Source organism: Pocillopora damicornis, chromosome 1 (assembly GCF_964200805.1).
Source record: "Pocillopora damicornis chromosome 1, jaPocDami1.2, whole genome shotgun sequence".
In the NCBI taxonomy this organism is placed as follows: domain Eukaryota; kingdom Metazoa; phylum Cnidaria; class Anthozoa; order Scleractinia; family Pocilloporidae; genus Pocillopora; species Pocillopora damicornis.
The window spans coordinates 6,685,379-6,705,000 of record NC_142670.1 but is presented as its reverse complement, the minus strand read 5'-3'; the positions used below and the strand labels follow the sequence as shown (position 1 = coordinate 6,705,000).

The 19,622-nt window shown below is 37.9% G+C and overlaps 2 protein-coding genes, 1 long non-coding RNA gene and 1 pseudogene across 11 annotated transcripts in view; 2 read left to right on the top strand and 2 right to left on the bottom strand.

Annotated features, from left to right (window-relative positions):
* The window catches only part of LOC149051612 (uncharacterized), a 418,635-nt pseudogene that overhangs the window by 15,957 nt on the left and 383,056 nt on the right, over positions 1 to 19,622 (bottom strand). The window lies entirely within an intron of this gene.
* Positions 4,678 to 5,575, top strand: LOC149051646 (uncharacterized). The gene is made up of 2 exons (XR_016180765.1): positions 4,678 to 4,890; positions 5,184 to 5,575. It is a non-coding gene; the product is annotated as an uncharacterized LOC149051646 (long non-coding RNA).
* Positions 5,833 to 11,395, top strand: LOC149051645 (adhesion G protein-coupled receptor D1-like). The gene is made up of 12 exons (XM_089186819.1): positions 5,833 to 5,949; positions 6,016 to 6,065; positions 6,330 to 6,456; positions 6,552 to 6,655; positions 8,308 to 8,410; positions 8,514 to 8,664; positions 8,784 to 8,865; positions 9,024 to 9,090; positions 9,771 to 9,859; positions 10,044 to 10,164; positions 10,433 to 10,474; positions 10,584 to 11,395. The coding sequence occupies exons 1-12, from the start codon at positions 5,878 to 5,880 to the stop codon at positions 10,746 to 10,748; spliced, it is 1,173 nt and encodes a 390-aa protein (XP_089042945.1). The 5' UTR covers positions 5,833 to 5,877; the 3' UTR covers positions 10,749 to 11,395.
* Positions 8,143 to 19,615, bottom strand: LOC149051644 (uncharacterized). Of its 8 annotated transcripts, XM_089185826.1 has the most exons (8): positions 19,436 to 19,615; positions 17,660 to 17,713; positions 17,354 to 17,439; positions 16,170 to 16,313; positions 15,546 to 15,666; positions 15,229 to 15,337; positions 14,325 to 14,443; positions 8,143 to 8,825 (listed from the first exon to the last, which is right to left on the bottom strand). In XM_089185826.1, the coding sequence occupies exons 1-5, from the start codon at positions 19,468 to 19,470 to the stop codon at positions 15,629 to 15,631; spliced, it is 357 nt and encodes a 118-aa protein (XP_089041952.1). In that variant the 5' UTR covers positions 19,471 to 19,615; the 3' UTR covers positions 8,143 to 8,825; positions 14,325 to 14,443; positions 15,229 to 15,337; positions 15,546 to 15,628. The 8 variants fall into 8 exon arrangements, with proteins under 8 accessions (XP_089041952.1, XP_089041958.1, XP_089041973.1 ...); XM_089185832.1 differs by lacking the exon at positions 15,229 to 15,337; XM_089185847.1 differs by lacking the exon at positions 17,660 to 17,713 and having other exon boundaries at positions 8,143 to 10,577; positions 19,436 to 19,604.

The window sequence follows — 19,622 nt, the reverse complement described above, 5'->3', positions numbered from 1 at the left end:
ACATATGATCTTTTTCGCGAAAAAAACGAATTGAGTTCGTCGACTAAAACTAATTCAGACGTTTCACTTAAACAATCTTGCACGAAAGAAATGGGAGTTGCATTCGTGCTCATTTTATAAAAACGCTAAGTCGAAAAAATAATTGTGATAAACAGAGGGCCAGTTTGGACAAGTGTTTATCATAATAAATGCCGTCAGCAACAGTTCAGCTTGTGAAGGGTTCATCTTTTAATTCCCTTAATAAATTCCCTGCATCCTCGAATTTTTTATCGGTTTCAGTTGTTGAATTTTATTTTCTAAATGGACGCCAAAACCCAGTAGACGGTAAATTAATGAATTCCAACCCAGTTAGAAAAAGAGAAAAAAAAAGCAAAATTTTTACGTTTACTGTCTTCATTTACAATTTTCATCTCCACTCAAATCACTTTTTTTTCTTTTTTTTTTTTGGAAATAATAATAGGGTCATTTGTCGAAAGATATATATATTTTTTTATCTCTCCGCTACTACGCCATTTAAGCCATTTATTTGGGCAATGGAACATGCTCACGGTATTCCATTGTACAACAGTGCAAAAATACGGACGGAAAGCGGAACAACAGAAGGCTGCACCTACCAAACGGATATTATTGTTGTTGTTGTTGTTTTTTCCCCTTTTTAAGCAACAAATTTCTTAGCTCATTAAACTTTTCTGACGGTTATAAAGAACACTTGAATGGTTTCCCAACGGCACTCTCTTGACTTGGAATAATATTGCGCAAAATGTCGGCATCGAATAAGTCGTAAATATTTATATTGTAGTTATCTGTTCCGAGAAGCGACAATTTTGAACTTTTTGAACTTACAAATAAAAGTCTAATCCATACGTTTGACCTCTCGGTGATGATTCTGGGAAAAACAAAGCTATAAGGCACAAGTATTTGCTTTGCTCTAAGCATGTGAAGTCGTTGCCCAAAGGAATAAGCGCCCATCCCGGTTACTTCGAGCAACAGTTAAAAACTCTCTAAAGTTTTGGTATTTTTTACCGCAATTTCCTTTCATTTCCATTTTAGATTTAAGTTTCAATTAAACAAAATTAAAGGCAAGAGATAGGTAACAAATTGAAGGTGGTCCTTGAATTACAATCATGTAAACATCTCCTGATGAAACGCATCCCTAAGCTCCTAAGGGAAGGTAAGAAAAGTCATAGGTAGGTTTTAAAGTGCATGCAGCGAATAAAATGCATTAGTACTAGTCTACCTCGAAATCTAATAAACTTTTTAGTTGTTTCAAACGTTATTTTCGACATAACAATCTCATTTTCTCTTCTACAGTCATCCTTCATTTGATGATGGAATTACCAGGAACAGGTGAGAAAGTGTAATTCCAATATAATATTTATGTACCATAAAAATTAACCGGAAAAAAAGAAAGGATTTGACTGAATTATCAAAATGATTAGTGATAGACTTCCTCCTGGAATGACATCGGCTTGCTATTAAAAAAAACGTTAGTTGGAAAGCAAAAATAAAAAAAAGTCAGACTAACGGTGCTATTACCCTGATTTCCCCAATTTCCACTTTTAAAACCTTGCCTAATTCTAATTTTTCCTTTGGTGAGGTAGAAAGTTTTGATGCCCATTGTTTTTTTATCAATGTTAATGGTGTAAAAATATACTTTCTCTTCTTCATCTATATCATTATTACTATTGTTATGATCAGTAAACAATTATTTATTTATTCCTTTGTCTCCACCATCAGAATTATCACTATTGTTACAACAGTATACATTTTTTGTCTATTTTTTGTCCTTTATTTTTTTTCCCATAGAGTGCCAAGCAACCTATTTCAAAAACTCCTCTTACATATTTTCGAAAAGCGGAAGAGGTTGGTATGACAACAGGGATGCCTGTCTCAAACAGGGATTTGACTTAGTCTCCATCGAAACTGAAGAAGAATGGAAGTTTATCAAACATGAAATTCAAAAGCGTGGTACTTGGAATACTAGTGCGTGGCACATTGGTTTATGGACGATAAGCGGGGTTTGGACTTGGCTGAGTAGAGAAAAGTTAAATATTTCGAAATGGCGAGATTCTGAGCAAGATGGTAACGGCGAATATGCGGAAATATCCAAGAATGGAGGCCTCTTTAATGGTATCAATCAGAGTGATGAAAATGCCTACATTTGCGAGATTCCCGGAGGTAAGATCACGTTCGAACCATAAAGTATATTATATGCTGAAATATTACATTCTTGCACTTGTGTCAGGAAAATTTCTCTTGCTTCTTAAGATGAAGATATTGTTCACAGAATATGCTCAGCTCAACTAACTTGTACGTGTCAGTGACGAATGAACTTTTAAGCGCATTAGAAGTTAAACATAATGCCCAAGGAAAAAATCGGGACATATGTTTCGAAAAAAAAAATGATGACTCTAAAATTTTCCTTTCTTTCGCATCGCCTGCATCTGAAAAAACCGCTATCGAAATTGTATATTTCACAACTTTCGTCGAGCGCGTTGAGATTGGGATAATCTAGCCAACGGAATTTTCCCTTGCCACAAGTAACAAGGCGTGTTCACTGAGGTCAGTGAGTGAATGCATGCTCTTTTAAACATAACAAATTGGAGTATGTATGCCCAAGGTCTTGAGTACCGGTATTGAAGTACTGGTTTTTCTCATAGAGTGCCAAGCAACCTGTTTCAAAAACTCCTCTTACATATTTTCGAAAAGCGGAAGAGGTTGGTGTGACAACAAGGCTGTCTGTTACGAACAGGGATTTTACTTAGTCTCCATCGAAACTGAAGAAGAATGGCAGTTTATCAGTAACGAGATTCAGAAGCGTGGTACTTGGAATGTTAGTGCGTGGCACATTGGTTTATGGAAGACAGACGGGGTTTGGACTTGGCTGAGTGGAGAACAATTAAACATTTCGAAATGGCGAGATTCTGAGCCAGATGGTAAAGACGATTATGCGGAAATATCCAGGAATAGAAGCCTCTTTAATGGTATCTCTCGGAATGATAAAAATGCCTATATTTGCGAGATTCCCGGAGGTAAGATCATACTCCAACCATAAAGTCTACTATGTGCTGAAACATTAAAGTCTTCCACTTGTGTCAGGAAAATTGTTCTTGCTTCTTAAAAGTGAAATATTGTTCACAGAATATGCTCAGCTCACCTAACTTGTACATGTGAGCGATGGACAAAACTCTTGGCGGGACTCTTACCAAGACTAAGTTGAACCGCCTTGTACACAACGATATGGTAAGAGTAATGGGTCACTATAATGACGTGGAATATGTCCCAAGCACAACAAATAACCCATCCTCAGAAATAAAAGGTACAAAATGATAAGGCAGGGGGGACCCGACAGACTTGCTGATGCTCAATGTAATCGAAACTTACCGGTGATCAATGTTATCGAAGATGCAATGGTGTAAGGTGCAAACAAACATGTACAGAAATTAAGACCGGCGAGTATCGCGATCAAGCTAATAGCCGAGTAGTAAACCATTTCCCCAGCTACCTAATCAATTAAAAAAAGCCATAGCTCGTTTGTATTTTCCTCCCACATCATTGTTAACAACGGGGATGTTCGAGGTAATGTATTCCAATAGTTTCCGTTGGCATAACAAACTTCAAGTTGAGCACTTCGTAACATTGGCGACATATGGTGTTATGACACATTTAGCAAAACCTGTGTTGAAAGGAACCCAAAGTGATCCTCACAAGCGTTCACTTATTATAAAACATCTGTTTTATCCAAGTTTTGTACATTGAGCGATATGACAAGCTTGAATCTTCGAACCTTTATACCGTTTGCGTTTCCTGTCATTCGCTCTCTAATAGTTGGAAAAATATACAAACGTGCTAAGAGGAAAGCCGTAAAACATTGAAACAGCTCAATTGACATCTTGTTCTAATCCAAGATTTTCCATTCTCATACATCTCCAGCATCGCCATCGCCGTCGCCGTCCCCGGCGCCGTCGCCGTCGCCGCCGCGGTCGCCGTCGCCGCCGCGGTCGCCGTCGCCGCCGCGGTCGCCGTCGCCGCCGCGGTCGCCGTCGCCGCCGCGGTCGCCGTCGCCGCCGCGGTCGCCGTCGCCGCCGCGGTCGCCGTCGCCGCCGCGGTCGCCGTCGCCGCTGCGGTCGCCGTCGCCGCCGCGGTCGCCGTCGCCGCCGCGGTCGCCGTCGCGGTCGCCGTCGCCGTCGCCGTCGCGGTCGCCGTCGCCGTCGCCGTCGCCGTCGCCATCGTCAACAACAGTCGAGGAGCTGGTTTGTGTTCTAAATAGTCATTTACGTTTCTGTACATGTCGCTTTTCGGGACATTCTCTGTTTATAAATGTGACATTTTTTTTTTTTAATTCTAGGCAAATGCTTCTGTGTCAAAATTATCCGGAATAAACATTACCAGAAATATTTCCATAAAGGTATCCAATTTTCATAACTTGAAGGCTTTTAACTTTGATATATCTATTTAAACCATAAAAGTAAATATCTGATCTTTCAGGATAAACCACCATTCAAGCCATATGACGTGAAAATGGTGAAAAATGGGAAAAAATAATCCAGGCTCCTAAAAGAGTTATTTTGACAATGAATACCCTGGACACCATCGAGGGCCTCCTGCTAGACTTTTTCCGCATTCTTAATATCAATTGCATAAATGAGACTGGCTAATTAATAACCTGGAGATATTTTACGTCATTGCAGGAGGCTGTAGGTGTGTTTGAAAATTTCACCATAAATATCGCGAACGTCGCAAAAGACATGGCCAACATGGAAGAGGTTAAGACTCTAAGAAAATCCATCTTTGAGGTGGCAGAGGCCGTCGAGAAATTTGCTCTTAATTATGGAAAGCAGCACCTGAGTGGAATGAGGCTTTCAAAAAGGATCGTGTACCCAAAAATGGGTGAGGTTGCGGCCTTCAATACTGTTTAGGTTTAAAGTCTATTTCTCTGTTACTTAATGACTTGCTGACAGACCGACTGAGCAGCATAATTTCCTAGATAATGTAAGAACTCAGTAATACGCCTTAAACGTTATTGTTGAATGTTATCGATGTCTGTTTGTTTGTTTTTTTTAATTTGTTTGATACTTTAAAATTTTGCGGTGAGGGAAATTAAAAGTATCTTTAAACAATCAATAAGACAGAATAGAAAACCTTCAAAATTTTGAAACCTTTCTTCTCCCTCGGTTTGACAGTTTTGGCCATTCAAAAAGCCTATCGCCAGAATGCAAGTTTCTTCCACTTTGATGAACAACGATGGCAAGCGAGAATCGATATCGCTTCTTCAAATTTTGAGGAAAATGGTTCGTATTAACCAGCGTGTTAACTGTACAACTTTTAGTTACCTTGGTTTCTCCAAGCGAAATTTCTGTATTGAAATAAATCCTCAAAAAAATGCGGTTTATTAGTTTACATAGTCTATTTTCTTGAATCATTTGCCTTCCTTCTAATGTCATGATAAGAATTTTAATTTTGTGATTTATTATTATTATTTTTTTTTTTTGATAACTTATTTTTTGTTGATTCTTGGGGGTTTTAAGGATCATTGGTGGTTGCTTTTGTGTACAAGGATCTACATGACCTACTTCTGACAGATCAACCTATCAGGAATAAAACAGTCAACAAAGGGTGATGTTATTTTCATTTTATTGTATGTCCCTTTCCCCAAAAACACACAACACAGAAACACGTAAGACCCAAGTTCAACTAAACTGACCTTAGAAACTGTCAAAAGTTCCATCTAAGGTTGGAAGTCTCCCTGCCTGTCTCAGACTATTCCACCTTCAATAAAAATTCGCTTGAATCTAGCGAGAGTATATGCTTGTTGATTCCTTGGTTTTGGTTCATTTTCAAATATAATTTCTTCATAGGTATATCAACTCCAGGATAATGGCCATAACTATGGACCCCAAGCCAAATAAATTGGGAGAAAATGTCATCCTTAAGTTCAAAAACCTTAAGGTAACATTAAAATTAGTAGTTACGCGTTATTATGATTCATTCTGACAAGATGAAATCCATTTTCAGGTCTTGACAGCAGAGAAGCATTGTATGTTTTGGAGTGGCAGCAGCAAAAGGTAAAAATAAAACTGCAGTATATTATTGTTCAGTATTTATTCCTTCTTAAATTGATTTAAGTATGAAGGAGAATGAATGAACGTTCTTAGTAAGATTTTCCCTGGAGGCCAACATGTTGGCGTTTTTAGAGAGAGGAAGTCTGACTGAAATGTTCTCGCAGCTAAGACTACAATGAAGGAAAAACTTAGTGCAAAATTGTCAAACATCGCCTCTTCCAAAACGATGAACAATTTTGTGCGCTTTGTCGACCTACTTTTTTTCAGGTCAGAAGGCTTTTCAGAGGAAGGATGCCATGTAGTTACATCAAAAAGCAACTCAGAAGAAACAGTTTGCAGCTGCAATCATATGACGCATTTCGCCGTCTTAATGGACTACGACGGTAGCACAAAGGTAATCAAATAATTTTTGCCTTACTCTATAATTTTATGGGCTCAATTAAAAACATCCATGTTTTATTTTAAATTTCTTTTCCTTTTTTGACACAGCTCACCGAGGAGGACGAAACAGTTCTGAAAGTTATCACCTACGTGGGACTGACCCTCTCCATCGTCGGGATACTTTTAACATTAATACTTTATTCTTGCCTCACGTAAGTAATGTACCTGAATATTAGTGACGTAAATTCTTAACTCCCCTCAAGTAGGCTAGAGAGAAAAGAGATCTCAATGCAAATCTCCATGCCAATAAGAACATGCATGCCAGCCAGCCAGATAACTAAGAAATTCAAAGTCGATTTCATGCCCCATCAAGAGCGCTTGAAAAGCTCATGGTTTCACGTTTTATGAATTGTTTTCGGTTAAGCTATTTTCCTCGTAATGCTTTCCTTTTTAACTCGTGAATTGCGCGCATGCGCAAGAGCGAGTTATAGATACGATGTGGGGAGTGCCATTCGCTCGCTCGCTCGCTCGCTCGATTGGTCGATTCCTGTAAACTTTTTTTAGATTTTAGGCTTTTGAGTGCATTTGATAGTTTTTGGCGAGCAATATACAGACGAAATGGCGACTTTTGTTGCTAAGAATAGTGGTGGGGTGAAAAAGAAGCCAATGATAATCTTAAAAGAGTTTTTTTTTTTCGTTTTAGTTTCAACAAGCGGCGCCAGCGACTGGCAGGCATGCAAGGATTCACACTGAAATAACAGAACAACCTTCGTTTTTCAAAAAATTGTAATTTACAATCCTTGAACTTGAAAACAATCCGAAGATTCATTGAAAATATCACTTGCTGCGAAGCGCTCGGAGTTTACAGATGTTCAAAAGCTTTTTCTGTTATGGCGTGAGATTGAGGACAAAATTGATCATTACGTTTCGTCGCGTGTGTTTTTCCTGTGTGAAGCAACAAAAGATGCCGGCGACTGACGAAATAACAAGTTAACACGAAAATCAAATAACACCTAAACAAACAATTTTAGCTACCGATTTTCAGTGAATTTTTAAAGAACAATTTTCTTTTAAGTTTCAAGACAATTTGAAGATTCAACATACATACAACGTACTAAAATGCGAAAGTTACACACCACAAAATTGATAAATAGGCCTGAAATGAAATTCTATCTTGTTATTGATTATACGTTGCCTAGCACGTGACTTAAATCTACCCAGGCGGAGATCCAAAATGACGGTGGCAGGCTTGGCTTAGTTATATCACTCAAAACTCGTTCCCGTTTGTCTCATTTGATAAAAAGGGAATCGTTAATGTTTTCATTAAGACAGTATTGCCTTGATTTTGTAATATTTACAACGAAAGACAGTAAATTTCACTGTTCACCCACATTTACTTCCAACCTTTTCTTTTGAGCCAGAAACAAAAATGATATACGTTTAAAACACATGACATTATCCACCTTGTCAAATGTAATAGCATGATCATTTCAATTGTAATGCCTTCTTATCCCAACGTTATTTTGTTTCTTTGCTACATTAGCGAACACTGAACTACTGCTCGTACTCTAGATATGACAATCAACCACAAAATTCCCTAAACCAGATAACATTAAACATAGTCTAAAAAATCGTGTGTCAATTCACGAGTTTGCTCACAGAGCACTTTGATTTTTGTCCTTTCTAGAGCTATTTACTGTTTTTCTTCTTTCCTTTGATGTCAAGATTTAGTTGATATCTTTAGCCATATTTTGCTGTATCTTTTGATTCAATTTTGTTGTTCTGATGTGCTCAGTGTGTGTTGATGTTATTGTTGTTGTTGCCTTTGTCTAATTCATTGTTTTTTTTACTTTTTTTTCATCAGAGATGTTCGTCAACCTCTCCCTCAAATTCGACTGAGTGTTTCTATGTCCCTTGGAGCTGGACAGATCATCTTCATCGCCGGAATAAACGTCACAGAAAACAAAGTTAGTGGCCTCTCTTTCTATCCATAGAATGAATTTACTCTTTGCACCGTAAATATCGTCGAAAGGAGCATGATAAGAATACGAAAACTTTTTCTTTTCACAGGCTGCCTGTGTTACAATAGCAGCTCTGATGCAGTATTTCTTCATGGCCGCTTTCTGTTGGATGCTGATCGAGGCAATTTATCTCTACTTCTTCGTTGTGAAAGTTTACAACATCAACACCAAGATGCACATGTATCACGTCATCTCATGGGGTGAGTTTATTATTTTACAGCGTGCACTTGTAGCTATAACCATGCATGCTTTCGGATCACCAAATCTGGTGTGGTAATCCATTGAAGTGTTAAGATTTCCTTCCTTTCTTTATGGGTAGGTCTTCCAGTGATCATGGTGGCCATTTCACTTGGCATCGTTGCTGGAAAAGAAGGGTTACAAAGCTACACGAGTGATAAATAGTAAGGAAAAAAATTCAACAGTTTCTTATTGCTCTTCTTCTTTTGTTTCATTTTATTGCATTCTTTCTATTGTCTTTTTGTGCATAGTTTGAAATCAGTATCATTTCATTCGCTAAAAATTTGGCTTTCTTTCTTGTCTTTCACTTCTTCGAGTTTAGTTGCTGGCTTTCCTCGACTAACAACCTGACCTGGATATTCGCCGCCTTTGTCGTTTTCATTGAAATTGTGAGTTAATGATTCGTGTTGGTGATTGTGATTGGTACACCTGGACTAATATCTGCCAAAAGACTTTTTTTCTCTGCTCTTTAAAAAGCGGATTAAACCTTTAACTCCCAGAAGTGATCAACATGAAACCTCTCCTTGTGATATTCTTACATTAAACAGCAAACAGCTAATGAAAATATTTAAACTTATCAGGTAGAAGTTGTTGCCTTGATCTAACACCAAATTATAGCTTCAAATATTCTCCAACTTTTACTACATAGTGTAAAAAAAAGCTTCTCCATCCTCCATATTAGTTTTCTAACACTGTTTCGCATTGATATACCAAGATGAGTTTTTCGCGCTAAAGTTACTCATTAAAAAATTAATAATGATAAAAAAATTGAAAAAGATAAAACGAGCAGGAAGAGTAGAAGATATTGAATTTATCTAATTTAACATGAGGCTTCACTTTGCATAGTTCATTTAGTTTAGACACTTTTGTTCGCGATTTCTTTAGCTCATTGTCAGAGCATCCAAGCTCATAATCCAGGTACCCTAGCTGAGAGTTCTTTTCCCTGTAAATGACTCTTCATTCCACTCTCCTTACCAAACAAATGACGTCTTTGGCAAGGATCCTCTCCTGCCTTGGCTTTTTGACAACCATTTCTAAATAATCAATTTATTTCTATTGTATTCTTCAGCTCAACATCTTGATACTCGTACGCGTTATAAAAGAGATCACCAATTTGGTGCAGCCAATAGCAGAAGCCAACCATTTTCAGCAAATACGGTAAGATTTACATCATAAAACTAAAACTAAACAGTGGAAAAGATTTTCATGTGCTCCTGTGAGGCGATATTCGCCTAACCTCCTCATTCCTTAATTAGGAAGGCATTCCGATCTCTAACAATTACAATTTTTTGTCAAAAGAAAAAAAAAGAATGGTGTTTTTTTGGTTGTTTTTAACTCCTAGACTTGGCATCAAAGCATGCTTAGTGATAATTCCCCTGCTGGGTGTCACGTGGCTATTTGGTCTCCTTTTGCCTGTGCATAAAGCTTTCGCCTACATCTTCACCATACTCAACTCTACTCAGGTGAGTGTTGAATGGTTTCTTTCAAAAATCATTCAATCTCGATTAAACTTTTTAACCAGGCGATACAACATTACAATTGTTACATAATATTTATTGGAGTTATGAAAACAAAAAGCTGTTAAATATGCCAGAGAAAACAGATTTCTTCCTCATGTATGGGTCACGCAATTTTCTTTTCTTCTTAGATTTCTCTTCATACATATGTAAATCTTAAAATATATTTGCCTAGTTTATTTAAATATTGTAAAAAGGAATGTTTATTCTGTAGGGTTTCCTGATTTTCGCTCTACACTCCATGCGAAACACTCAGGTAAGAAAAGAAAACTGTTTATACACTAACTGCATATCATCAAGTTGTAGTGTTTCAATAAATACCTGAGTACTAAGAACCATATTTCATGTCGCTCATCTATCTGCAGATCAAAGAACGATTCAAAAGACAGATGAACATCGTTTTTCTATCTTCGATAAAGGACACCTCCATAAGGAAGAGCTCACAGGTCAAATCAAGTGAGATAGACATTGTATGGACAGTTGAGTTGCAGTCTTGTGCTGAATTTGAATCGAAATATCGCACAACTTAGGTAACTGGATCCAACAAACTGGAAATAATAGTCAATTACTTAGTACAATCACTTAGTTAACAGCTATTAGTCGGTTGTGATCGGTCTGAGTTACGATCTGCAGGTAAAGGTCATTCTGTTTATTATTGTTTAAGCACTCATGCAGTTGTAAATGTCACCAGTCTTCTTCGTGATTGTAAGTTATAAGTTTATTTTCTGGACGATCGTATATTTGCAGGCAAAACTCATCGAAATAAACCAATCTAAAAATTAAAATTTTTTATGGCTCAGTCAGCTGATGGCTGCCCTTCAAGTAAGACTACAGGGAAAACTACTGTGAAGATTGTTGATATAATTTCGAGGAACTTTGGAGACAACTGTGAGATTTCGTCAGTGGGTTGAGCTAAGATATGGTTTTTAATGGGCTTAAATCAGTTTATTTAGGATAAATACTGTACTTCCTTTAAGAGTCGCTACTCGATAAGAAAATTACAAGTTGTTTAATAAAATAATTGTTCTTTCTGTCGGTTAAATTGTACCGTAACAAATGATACTAATAGTAGTAGCAGCTAAAGCGGACATTCAAAGTTGTTGCTTAATGAATAAATAGATGAATACGTAAATGTTTGAATAAATAAACAACTAATTAAAAAAAAAACCCCTTATGATTGGATCTTTTTTGAAGCAGTTACGTCTGCCCGTTTTTATTTTTTTTTCGCAATTACGGCGCGCGTTATACCCGAACTTTAATATAATATTCTCCTTCCGCATCCCTAAGATAAGGATCACCGTTTTTGAATGGAAATACATTGAATGATTAGGAATTCAATATAATAAGGGCTATGTTAGCCGGAAATGGCATAAACCAATAGATTATAACCTGAAGAATTTAGATATATGAAAATTCACAAATTTGCACTGCGGTGGAGAGATGAAATTAGAAGATCCTCGCAGCTAAGAACACTACAGAAACTAGTAGTTGTAAATAGGACCTGAAAAAAATTCAGGCCCGTACGGGATTTGAACCCATGACCTCTGCGATACCGGTGCAGCACTCTTCCAATTGAGCTAACAAGCCAACTGGGAGCTGGTCATTGAATTGGGTACAAATAATCATCCAAGTGAATGAAGAATTTAGATATATGAAAATTCACAAATTTGCACTGCGGTGGAGAGATGAAATTAGAAGATCCTCGCAGCTAAGAACACTACTGAAACTAGTAGTTGTAAATAGGACCTGAAAAAAATTCAGGCCCGTACGGGATTTGAACCCATGACCTCTGCGATACCGGTGCAGCGCTCTTCCAATTGAGTTAACAAGCCAACTGGGAGCTGGTCAATGAATTGGGTACAAATAATCATCCTATTTACAACTACTAGTTTCAGTAGTGTTCTTAGCTGCGAGGATCTTCTAATTTCATCTCTCCACCGCAGTGCAAATATGTGAATTTTCATATATCTAAATTCTTCATTCACTTGGATGATTATTTGTACCCAATTCATTCACCAGCTCCCAGTTGGCTTGTTAGCTCAATTGGAAGAGCGCTGCACCGGTATCGCAGAGGTCATGGGTTCAAATCCCGTACGGGCCTGAATTTTTTTCAGGTCCTATTTACAACTTCTAGTTTCAGTAGTGTTCTTAGCTGCGAGGATCTTCTAATTTCAGATTATAACCTCTTGCGCAAACTTCATTCAACAGCGATTAAGGAACAATTACTCAGAGTAGACAATTTATAGGAGAAAAGCTTAGCGATAGAAATGCGGAATATTTCAATGGGCCTTGTTTTCAAGTATCACTACAACGGAGAGTCAAGCATCGAAGAGGAATTTCAACAAGTGAAATAAGGAGTCGATTATGTAGATGTGCCTAACTCGGTTTACAACAGACTCACAAACTCCCGTTGGTAAAAACGTTATCTGAATTATCGAAATAGATTCATGTCGAACAAGCGGTTAGGACCTGCGAGAAGGTAGCCATTTTTTATTTCTTGTTTTTTTTTCCGAGTGCGAACTGCGGCAGTAGGGGGTTATAAATAGCGGTGCTTAATCAGCAAGTTGCCTGAGATCAGATGAATCCTTTTTTGTGCTAATTTACTCTGAGGGCGAACTCACTCTTACGTGGGGCCACGTAAAAAGAACATGTATATGACTTTCATATATTCACAGTCGTTTAAGAATTAGGGATTATAAAAATACTGAGGGAAAAACAAACAGTCAAGCGCCCGCCTAAAGCCTGAGGGAACAGTTAGATAAATATTCACATTTGGATCCGTTTTGTTCAATGCCTTTAAGAGCCTGTCCACGAGAGCACCAGGCAGTCGTGCTACATGCCATCTCACCGATTTCAATGAAACTTTGCCAGTTTAAAGGGTCTACCCCAAAACTCAAAAAGACGAACTGGTTTCTGTTTTGGATTTTTCCTGAGGGAGATAGACCACCCCCACGGTTTTTCGTAGTTTTCACCAAGGAAATCGCTTCAAAATAGGTAAAATGTATGAAGCTCTCACTGCGATGGTATTCAACCAATTACTCTGAGAGTTTGCACACATACCTTTACATCCTTAGTTAATTTCCGCCGCAATTATCAGTCAATATGATAGACGGCTTGTCAATCAACAGAGGCAAATAAACGACTGTGGTTTTAGACTTTTCGATTCATCCAAATATTTGACAACTTTGAGGTCAAATATCTCCCCTTGCCAGAAAGCTACAACACTAATCTTGATACCCCTTCATAATCCATAATTTTATCTCTGAAAATCATCAAAAAACTTTGGGCACTACCGTATTTTTGTCTTGGATGCCTTTTAAAATCTGCGACTGTGACAAGTTTCTCTCAACTACACCTGTCACGCAATTCTTGCTCTAGGCGGTCACTTGACCAAATAAACCTACATTTTTCAGCTCTTTATAAAAGACAGTTGATCAAGAAAGCTAAAAAATGTGAAAAACTTTCAAAATTTTTTGTAAGAATGGAAAATTTCACGTTGCTGAACATCACGGACTCCCGAACCACACTATTGACTGGGACTCTGCGCAATGCCTAACCTACAGCACCAACTACTATCAACGCCTGACTCTGGAAATCTGGTTTACTAACTTGGAACAGACTCCCCTCAACAGGTGTCAACCACTACCGGCACCATACAAACTACTCATACATGACATTAACATTACAAACGAACCGAACTTTACTAACGGTCGAGACTGACCAATCACGACCGACCTACGCCACTTGAGTCTTACAGCCAATAACATCACGGCAAAAACCGACCGATCAGTTTACACAAACCGGACTAGGAACATTCGACTGACAACAACTATTCCTTGGCTCTAAAGATGACTTCTGCTCAGGTTGTCGAAACGTCAGTCACCGACATCAGTCCTCCTCAGGACTACACTCACCCGGACGATCAGACTACACTATTACCAGGAATTCTCTCTTAGTCACTCATGGGAATTAAAGGGTTAACATCAATATCCATATTCTCTAGACTCTTAACTATAAATTTCCATTGGTACTGTATTTGCTAGTTCAAAAACAACCTCACAGTCTGATCAAATTGGTATTCATAAACAAAGTAATAGCTAGCTCACCTGATTGTAACATAAAGAAAACCCAGCAAGGACCAAGCCAGTCTGTTGTCAGTTGTAAGACAGCAAAAAATGGGTAGAACAGGATCCCGTAACAAGAACAGCGACAATAATCTGAAAAACTAATTAAAACAGAGGAATTTTTTTTTCTGCTTGCTTGTGTTGAGTGCTGGACTGCTGTACAGGTAAAGGGGGTAAATTTCTAAAGAAACTGTGGTGCTGCATCAGTGGGAGAGTATAACAGGGTAATTAAGTATTATTGACTAAGTTGATAGTGTAAATTGGCCAGAGTAAAGGGTTTAAAAGCTGACATTTTGAGCGCAATAGCCCTTCGTTGGAGCAATTGGAGGAATTGTGGGTTGTGTGTGTATTTAAATGCAGAAAATGGAGCTATGTTATTGGTGGGAATATGGTGACAGGAAAACAAGAATATATTAGCTGAATGAAAAGCATTCGTTGATACCATCTGGCTTAAGAGTGCCTATTTGAAAGATAATTTTTGTTCTGGAGTTTTGCAGCCCTCTGAACAGCCTAGATGTAGGGAAAGGCCACAAAAGTGCCATATGCTGCCAAGAATGATTGTGCAGATTAAAGTATCTAGCAACTGGTTTGGATGAGTCCTTGTGATTTCTTTCTACATTGTGAAGGTGTTATGGCTATGTTGGTAGCTGAGGGTTCAAGCCCCTGACCACAACAACACTCAGGTCTTAAAATAACTGACAAGAACATGCTGCCTTTGATACAACATCTGCAAATGGTTAGATGTTCTAGTCTTCTCAGCTAAGGATGATAAACCATAGGCCCCATACTCTCCTACATCTTCTCTGTACTGGTTATAAGCAGGGTAAATTAACCCCCTAACTCCCAGAAATGATTAACAGGTAACTTCTCCCTATAATATCCTTACATTATCCTGCAAACAGGTGATGAGAATACCCAGACTTCTCAGGTAGAAGATGTTTTCTTGATCTAACAGAAAAGTTCTCATAACTGATGAATATGCAATTGTGCAGCAGCTAGAGGGGAGAATTAATTAATAATCAGATCTTGAGAGTTAAAGAGTAAAACAACTCACAGACTTCAACAAAGAGTAACAAATGTTGCCCCCAGTGTGGCCTTCTTATCATTTATAGGGCCCACATTTACACCTGCTTTTAAAAGCCGAACTGAGCCAGCCTGTATAAATATTCCAAATAAATAACTTAATATCAAGTTCACACTTACATCACAAATGGAGGCTGGGTGCCCAAGGGGCCCAGGAGCTGCAACTACAGTCACACCCCAAGATGCTAGAACACCCAACTGGCCTACCCAACGCTAAAGTGGCAGCTTGCTGAAATAGACCCTGCAAAACAAACCTTGCAGTTGCGGTTGAGGGGAGGAAACACCGAGAACTGCTATCCTCAAGGACAAGAATCCCACACTACAGAACAGCAAACACAACACGGGCACACGATAAACCAACACATACACTGATAAGGTATACTGCTGGATGAGGACAGCCCCAGGGCCCTAACATCCACAGCAGTGCTGATGCAAACTATGCAGAATGCAACAAATACTGCACGGATGCTAACAGCTGGCTAAGACATAAACCAAATGTCTGAAAACGCTACTGACCATGCATGTATTTGCTCTTAGTCATTTAAACTGTATGTTAAATTCCATTTAATAACTATATTAACATTTCTTCATAAAATAATACTGACCCATGGAAACTGAGTTAACCTATAGCTACTATACTCTTTAAAATGATTTTAACAGTGAGAGAAAAAACAAAACAAAACAAACAAAACAAACAAACACTCAATTTATTCAAAATTAGGCTGCTATGGTATGACCACTTACCCTGCACCCATCCAGCTGGGTTAGGCATCTGAGAAATTCCATTTTTTAGTTGTAAAAACATATTCAGGCATGTGCTGGAAGTGGCTCCAAACATAACAGCCATGGTGAGGCTGTTGCCAAAACCACTTAAAAAAATCAAATGGTCTGAAGGGAAACCACACAAACATTAGTAAAACAGTGGCACCCAAATTAAGCTCACTTAAAAATACACTCCCATTAGACCCATTCAATAAGGGAATGCCTCATATTATTGCACTGTGTTTATATTCTGACTGAAATGGCACAATTTCCTGGTAGATTAGGGGTAGGGGAGTTTTTTGGTCAATGAAGTGGAAAGTGTTACTTTTGTGATCCCATCTACCCATGTGCTGCTGGCCTCTTGGAATACCTGCCCTATTATAGTCTATTCTGTGGCCAACTGTACACCCCATCTGCTAAGTTAGTCACTTTATCAGAAATGTAATACTTGTGATCCCAACTTAGTCAATTTCTGTTTATAGATGCATCTATCTAGCTATACTACAAAGTCTTTTAAGTAGGTCATGATCCTAAAATGAAGCGACACATTTGTTTATGTGTCAATTTAGAACACTTTACTTTTCAACTTCAGTGCATTAATATTCTGGTACATATCAATCTAGTTTGAATCTTCCTGATTGTAAATCCTTATTTTGATGTACAAAAATTTTCCAAATAATGAAAATGTGTTAGTCCCCACTCTAGTAACTCTATTGAAAATGTAACCCCATTATAGCTAAGTAAATCATGAAAATGCCACCCAAACCAGCAGCACATCCCTTTGCCTTGTATGACAAGTAGCTAGGTGTCACTTAGACTTATGCCCCATTCACACCAAAGCTTAAACATGTTTAAAAGTTGTTTTGTTAAACACAGTTTAATTTTTTTTTTCTTCATAGAAACTATTTAGCCGAATATTTTTGACTTGAATGTAGCACATTGGAAATGCAAGTTAGCAAGTACTTGAATCCAATGAAAAATCAAGTTTTTCAGTTCTCTGTTTATAATTTTCATTCAATGAAAACCAGTTTAACAAAACATGTTTTGCTGGTGTGAATGGGGTATTAGGTACAACTACTTAAAAGTACACAATGATCACACTATTTGGTGTTGACCTTCAATATAAGCCTTGACCTTTTTGCTCTATTAATCAATTCTGTACTCACATAAGCAAACCAGGATATCCATTGCAGTTTTGAAGTCCAGATTTGACCCTTTGCTTGACAAAGGCCGGTATAAAAATAATGACAAGCTTAAAAATAATAACAATACATGTAATAATAATTATCAGTTGTGCAAGCATGAAATTACAAGTGAAGTTTTAGCAAAACATCATCACCTGTCTAAGTTTCTGACATGAAACAGGGGGGAGGGGGGCACTTATTCCAGAGGGGTGCTAAATCAAATTATTATTACATGTAAACGATTTTGTCATCATTGTCTGATGAAAGTTACTTCAGTATTTCACTTACAGCTGGAAGAAGACAGCCACAATCAAATAGACTCTCTTTGATAATGATGGGCACCTAAATTGATAATTTTGAGAATGAAAATCTCTCAACATGTCTCAAAAAATGAAATCACAAAGACATCTTTGGATTAAAATAAATTTGTTACATTTTTAGGTTTCAATAAAAAAAGACAGGTGTTACAGAACATTGAAAATTCACGCTGGAATGGAAAATTACAAAGCTAATAGATGACAGTGCAGACAAATGCAGGAACAAGCTTCCTAGCACAGACACCAAATTCAAGTGTGAAGTGAGAAAGACAACTGCTCTTCCTTTCCAGAACAATAAAAATAATAATAACAAATTAAAAATTATAAAAAAAAATCCACATACAATTTCAAAGGAAATAACTGAACGAGGCCTACTGTAATTTAAGACACAGAACAGAACGAAAATGATGATCTGTAATTTTAGAAAGAGAGATTTTCAATTTGCAAAACAAGAACCCGTGTGGAACTCCACTGTACGGAAGAATGAGAGGGTCTATTAGAAACCTCTAAGCCGTCAAAAAAATTATCCACAACCTCAAAACCGCAAAAAGATTCGATCAAAACCGAAAACCTCATGCAAAACCGTCAAAATCTTTAAGTGTTCACATCTCAGTTTTCAAAACCCTGATCGATCCGATACAGTGTTGACAAGTGGAGCATATAGAGGTTTCGCGGCAACTCGAGATCAGTGGAGGCGCATAATGGCCGATTAAGTCGAAGAGAAACCGGAATCCAGATAGGAAAATCCGAAAACCACATTGGAAACCAAATCCGAAGCCCATAAGACAAGTATTTATGACGAAAACCGAAAACCATATGCTAAAGGACGGAAAATCCATAATGAATACCCAATCCGAAAAACCAAAATTCTTTGGCACAAAAACCGATCTTAAAAAAATATCGAAAATCCCAATGCCCCCCTTACGGATGAATCGGTCAGTTCAGTCCATAAATCACACAAATGATAACACAACAACCATTATTATTATTGAAACCTCAACGAAAACTTTTTTTATCATTATAATCAGAAACATGCTGCAAAACAACTTTAGTCACGCGATATTTTTTAAGGAAGGTGTCATGTCACGCAATCGAATTATTCATCGACTACGAGCTCACAAATACAGAAGAGGATTTGATCTCTTCGCGAACATAGTGAAGATTCAGCAAAGAACACCACGGAGATGTTGATATTTTCAGTTCGTTTCGTCTCGTTTATCAAATCGCAGTAAGCCCTATAAAATTCCGGAGATATGGTCGAGTCTAGTTTTACAATAGAGACTAAATGCATTGTATGACATCAGATCTTTGGACAGACGCAAAGAACAGTGTTACAAACGTTAACTCTTAGACTCAGTTGTATCCAACTCTGCGCATAAACACTATCATCTGCTACCACTCAAGCAAACACAATTTAGAAACCAGTGTAATTTTAAGTTTGGGAAAATGTACACGACCACATTCATTCCATTCAAGTCCAATCGCTAGAACTTTTATACGTAGTTTTTTTTTTTATTCTATAGAGTCATTTTATACTACATGAAATTGTTTTTGAATAACAGCGTATAAAACTTCAAATAACGTTTTGCAAATTTCATGCTGCGAATTTGAATATTTTTCAATAAACAAACGACATACCTCGAGGAGACGACAGCGCAACGAAAGAACCCAAATCGCAGAACGAGCGGGCGCGAATCTAGGGCGCATTCATTCATGGAAATATCGACATCTACAACAGAGTACGTACCCCTGAGAAGTGTTCTCCGCGGATCTATTTGCCATTTTCCAAAGCAATCTATTGGGGCAACTGCACGTGGTTCAACCTCCCTCGTCTGACGGTTCCTTTCGTGTGGTTCCGCGAATTTGAATTAGATTATGGTTATCTTGTGACCCCTTATCTTTCTCAGAAAATTAGCGGAAGAGAAATAGTAGGA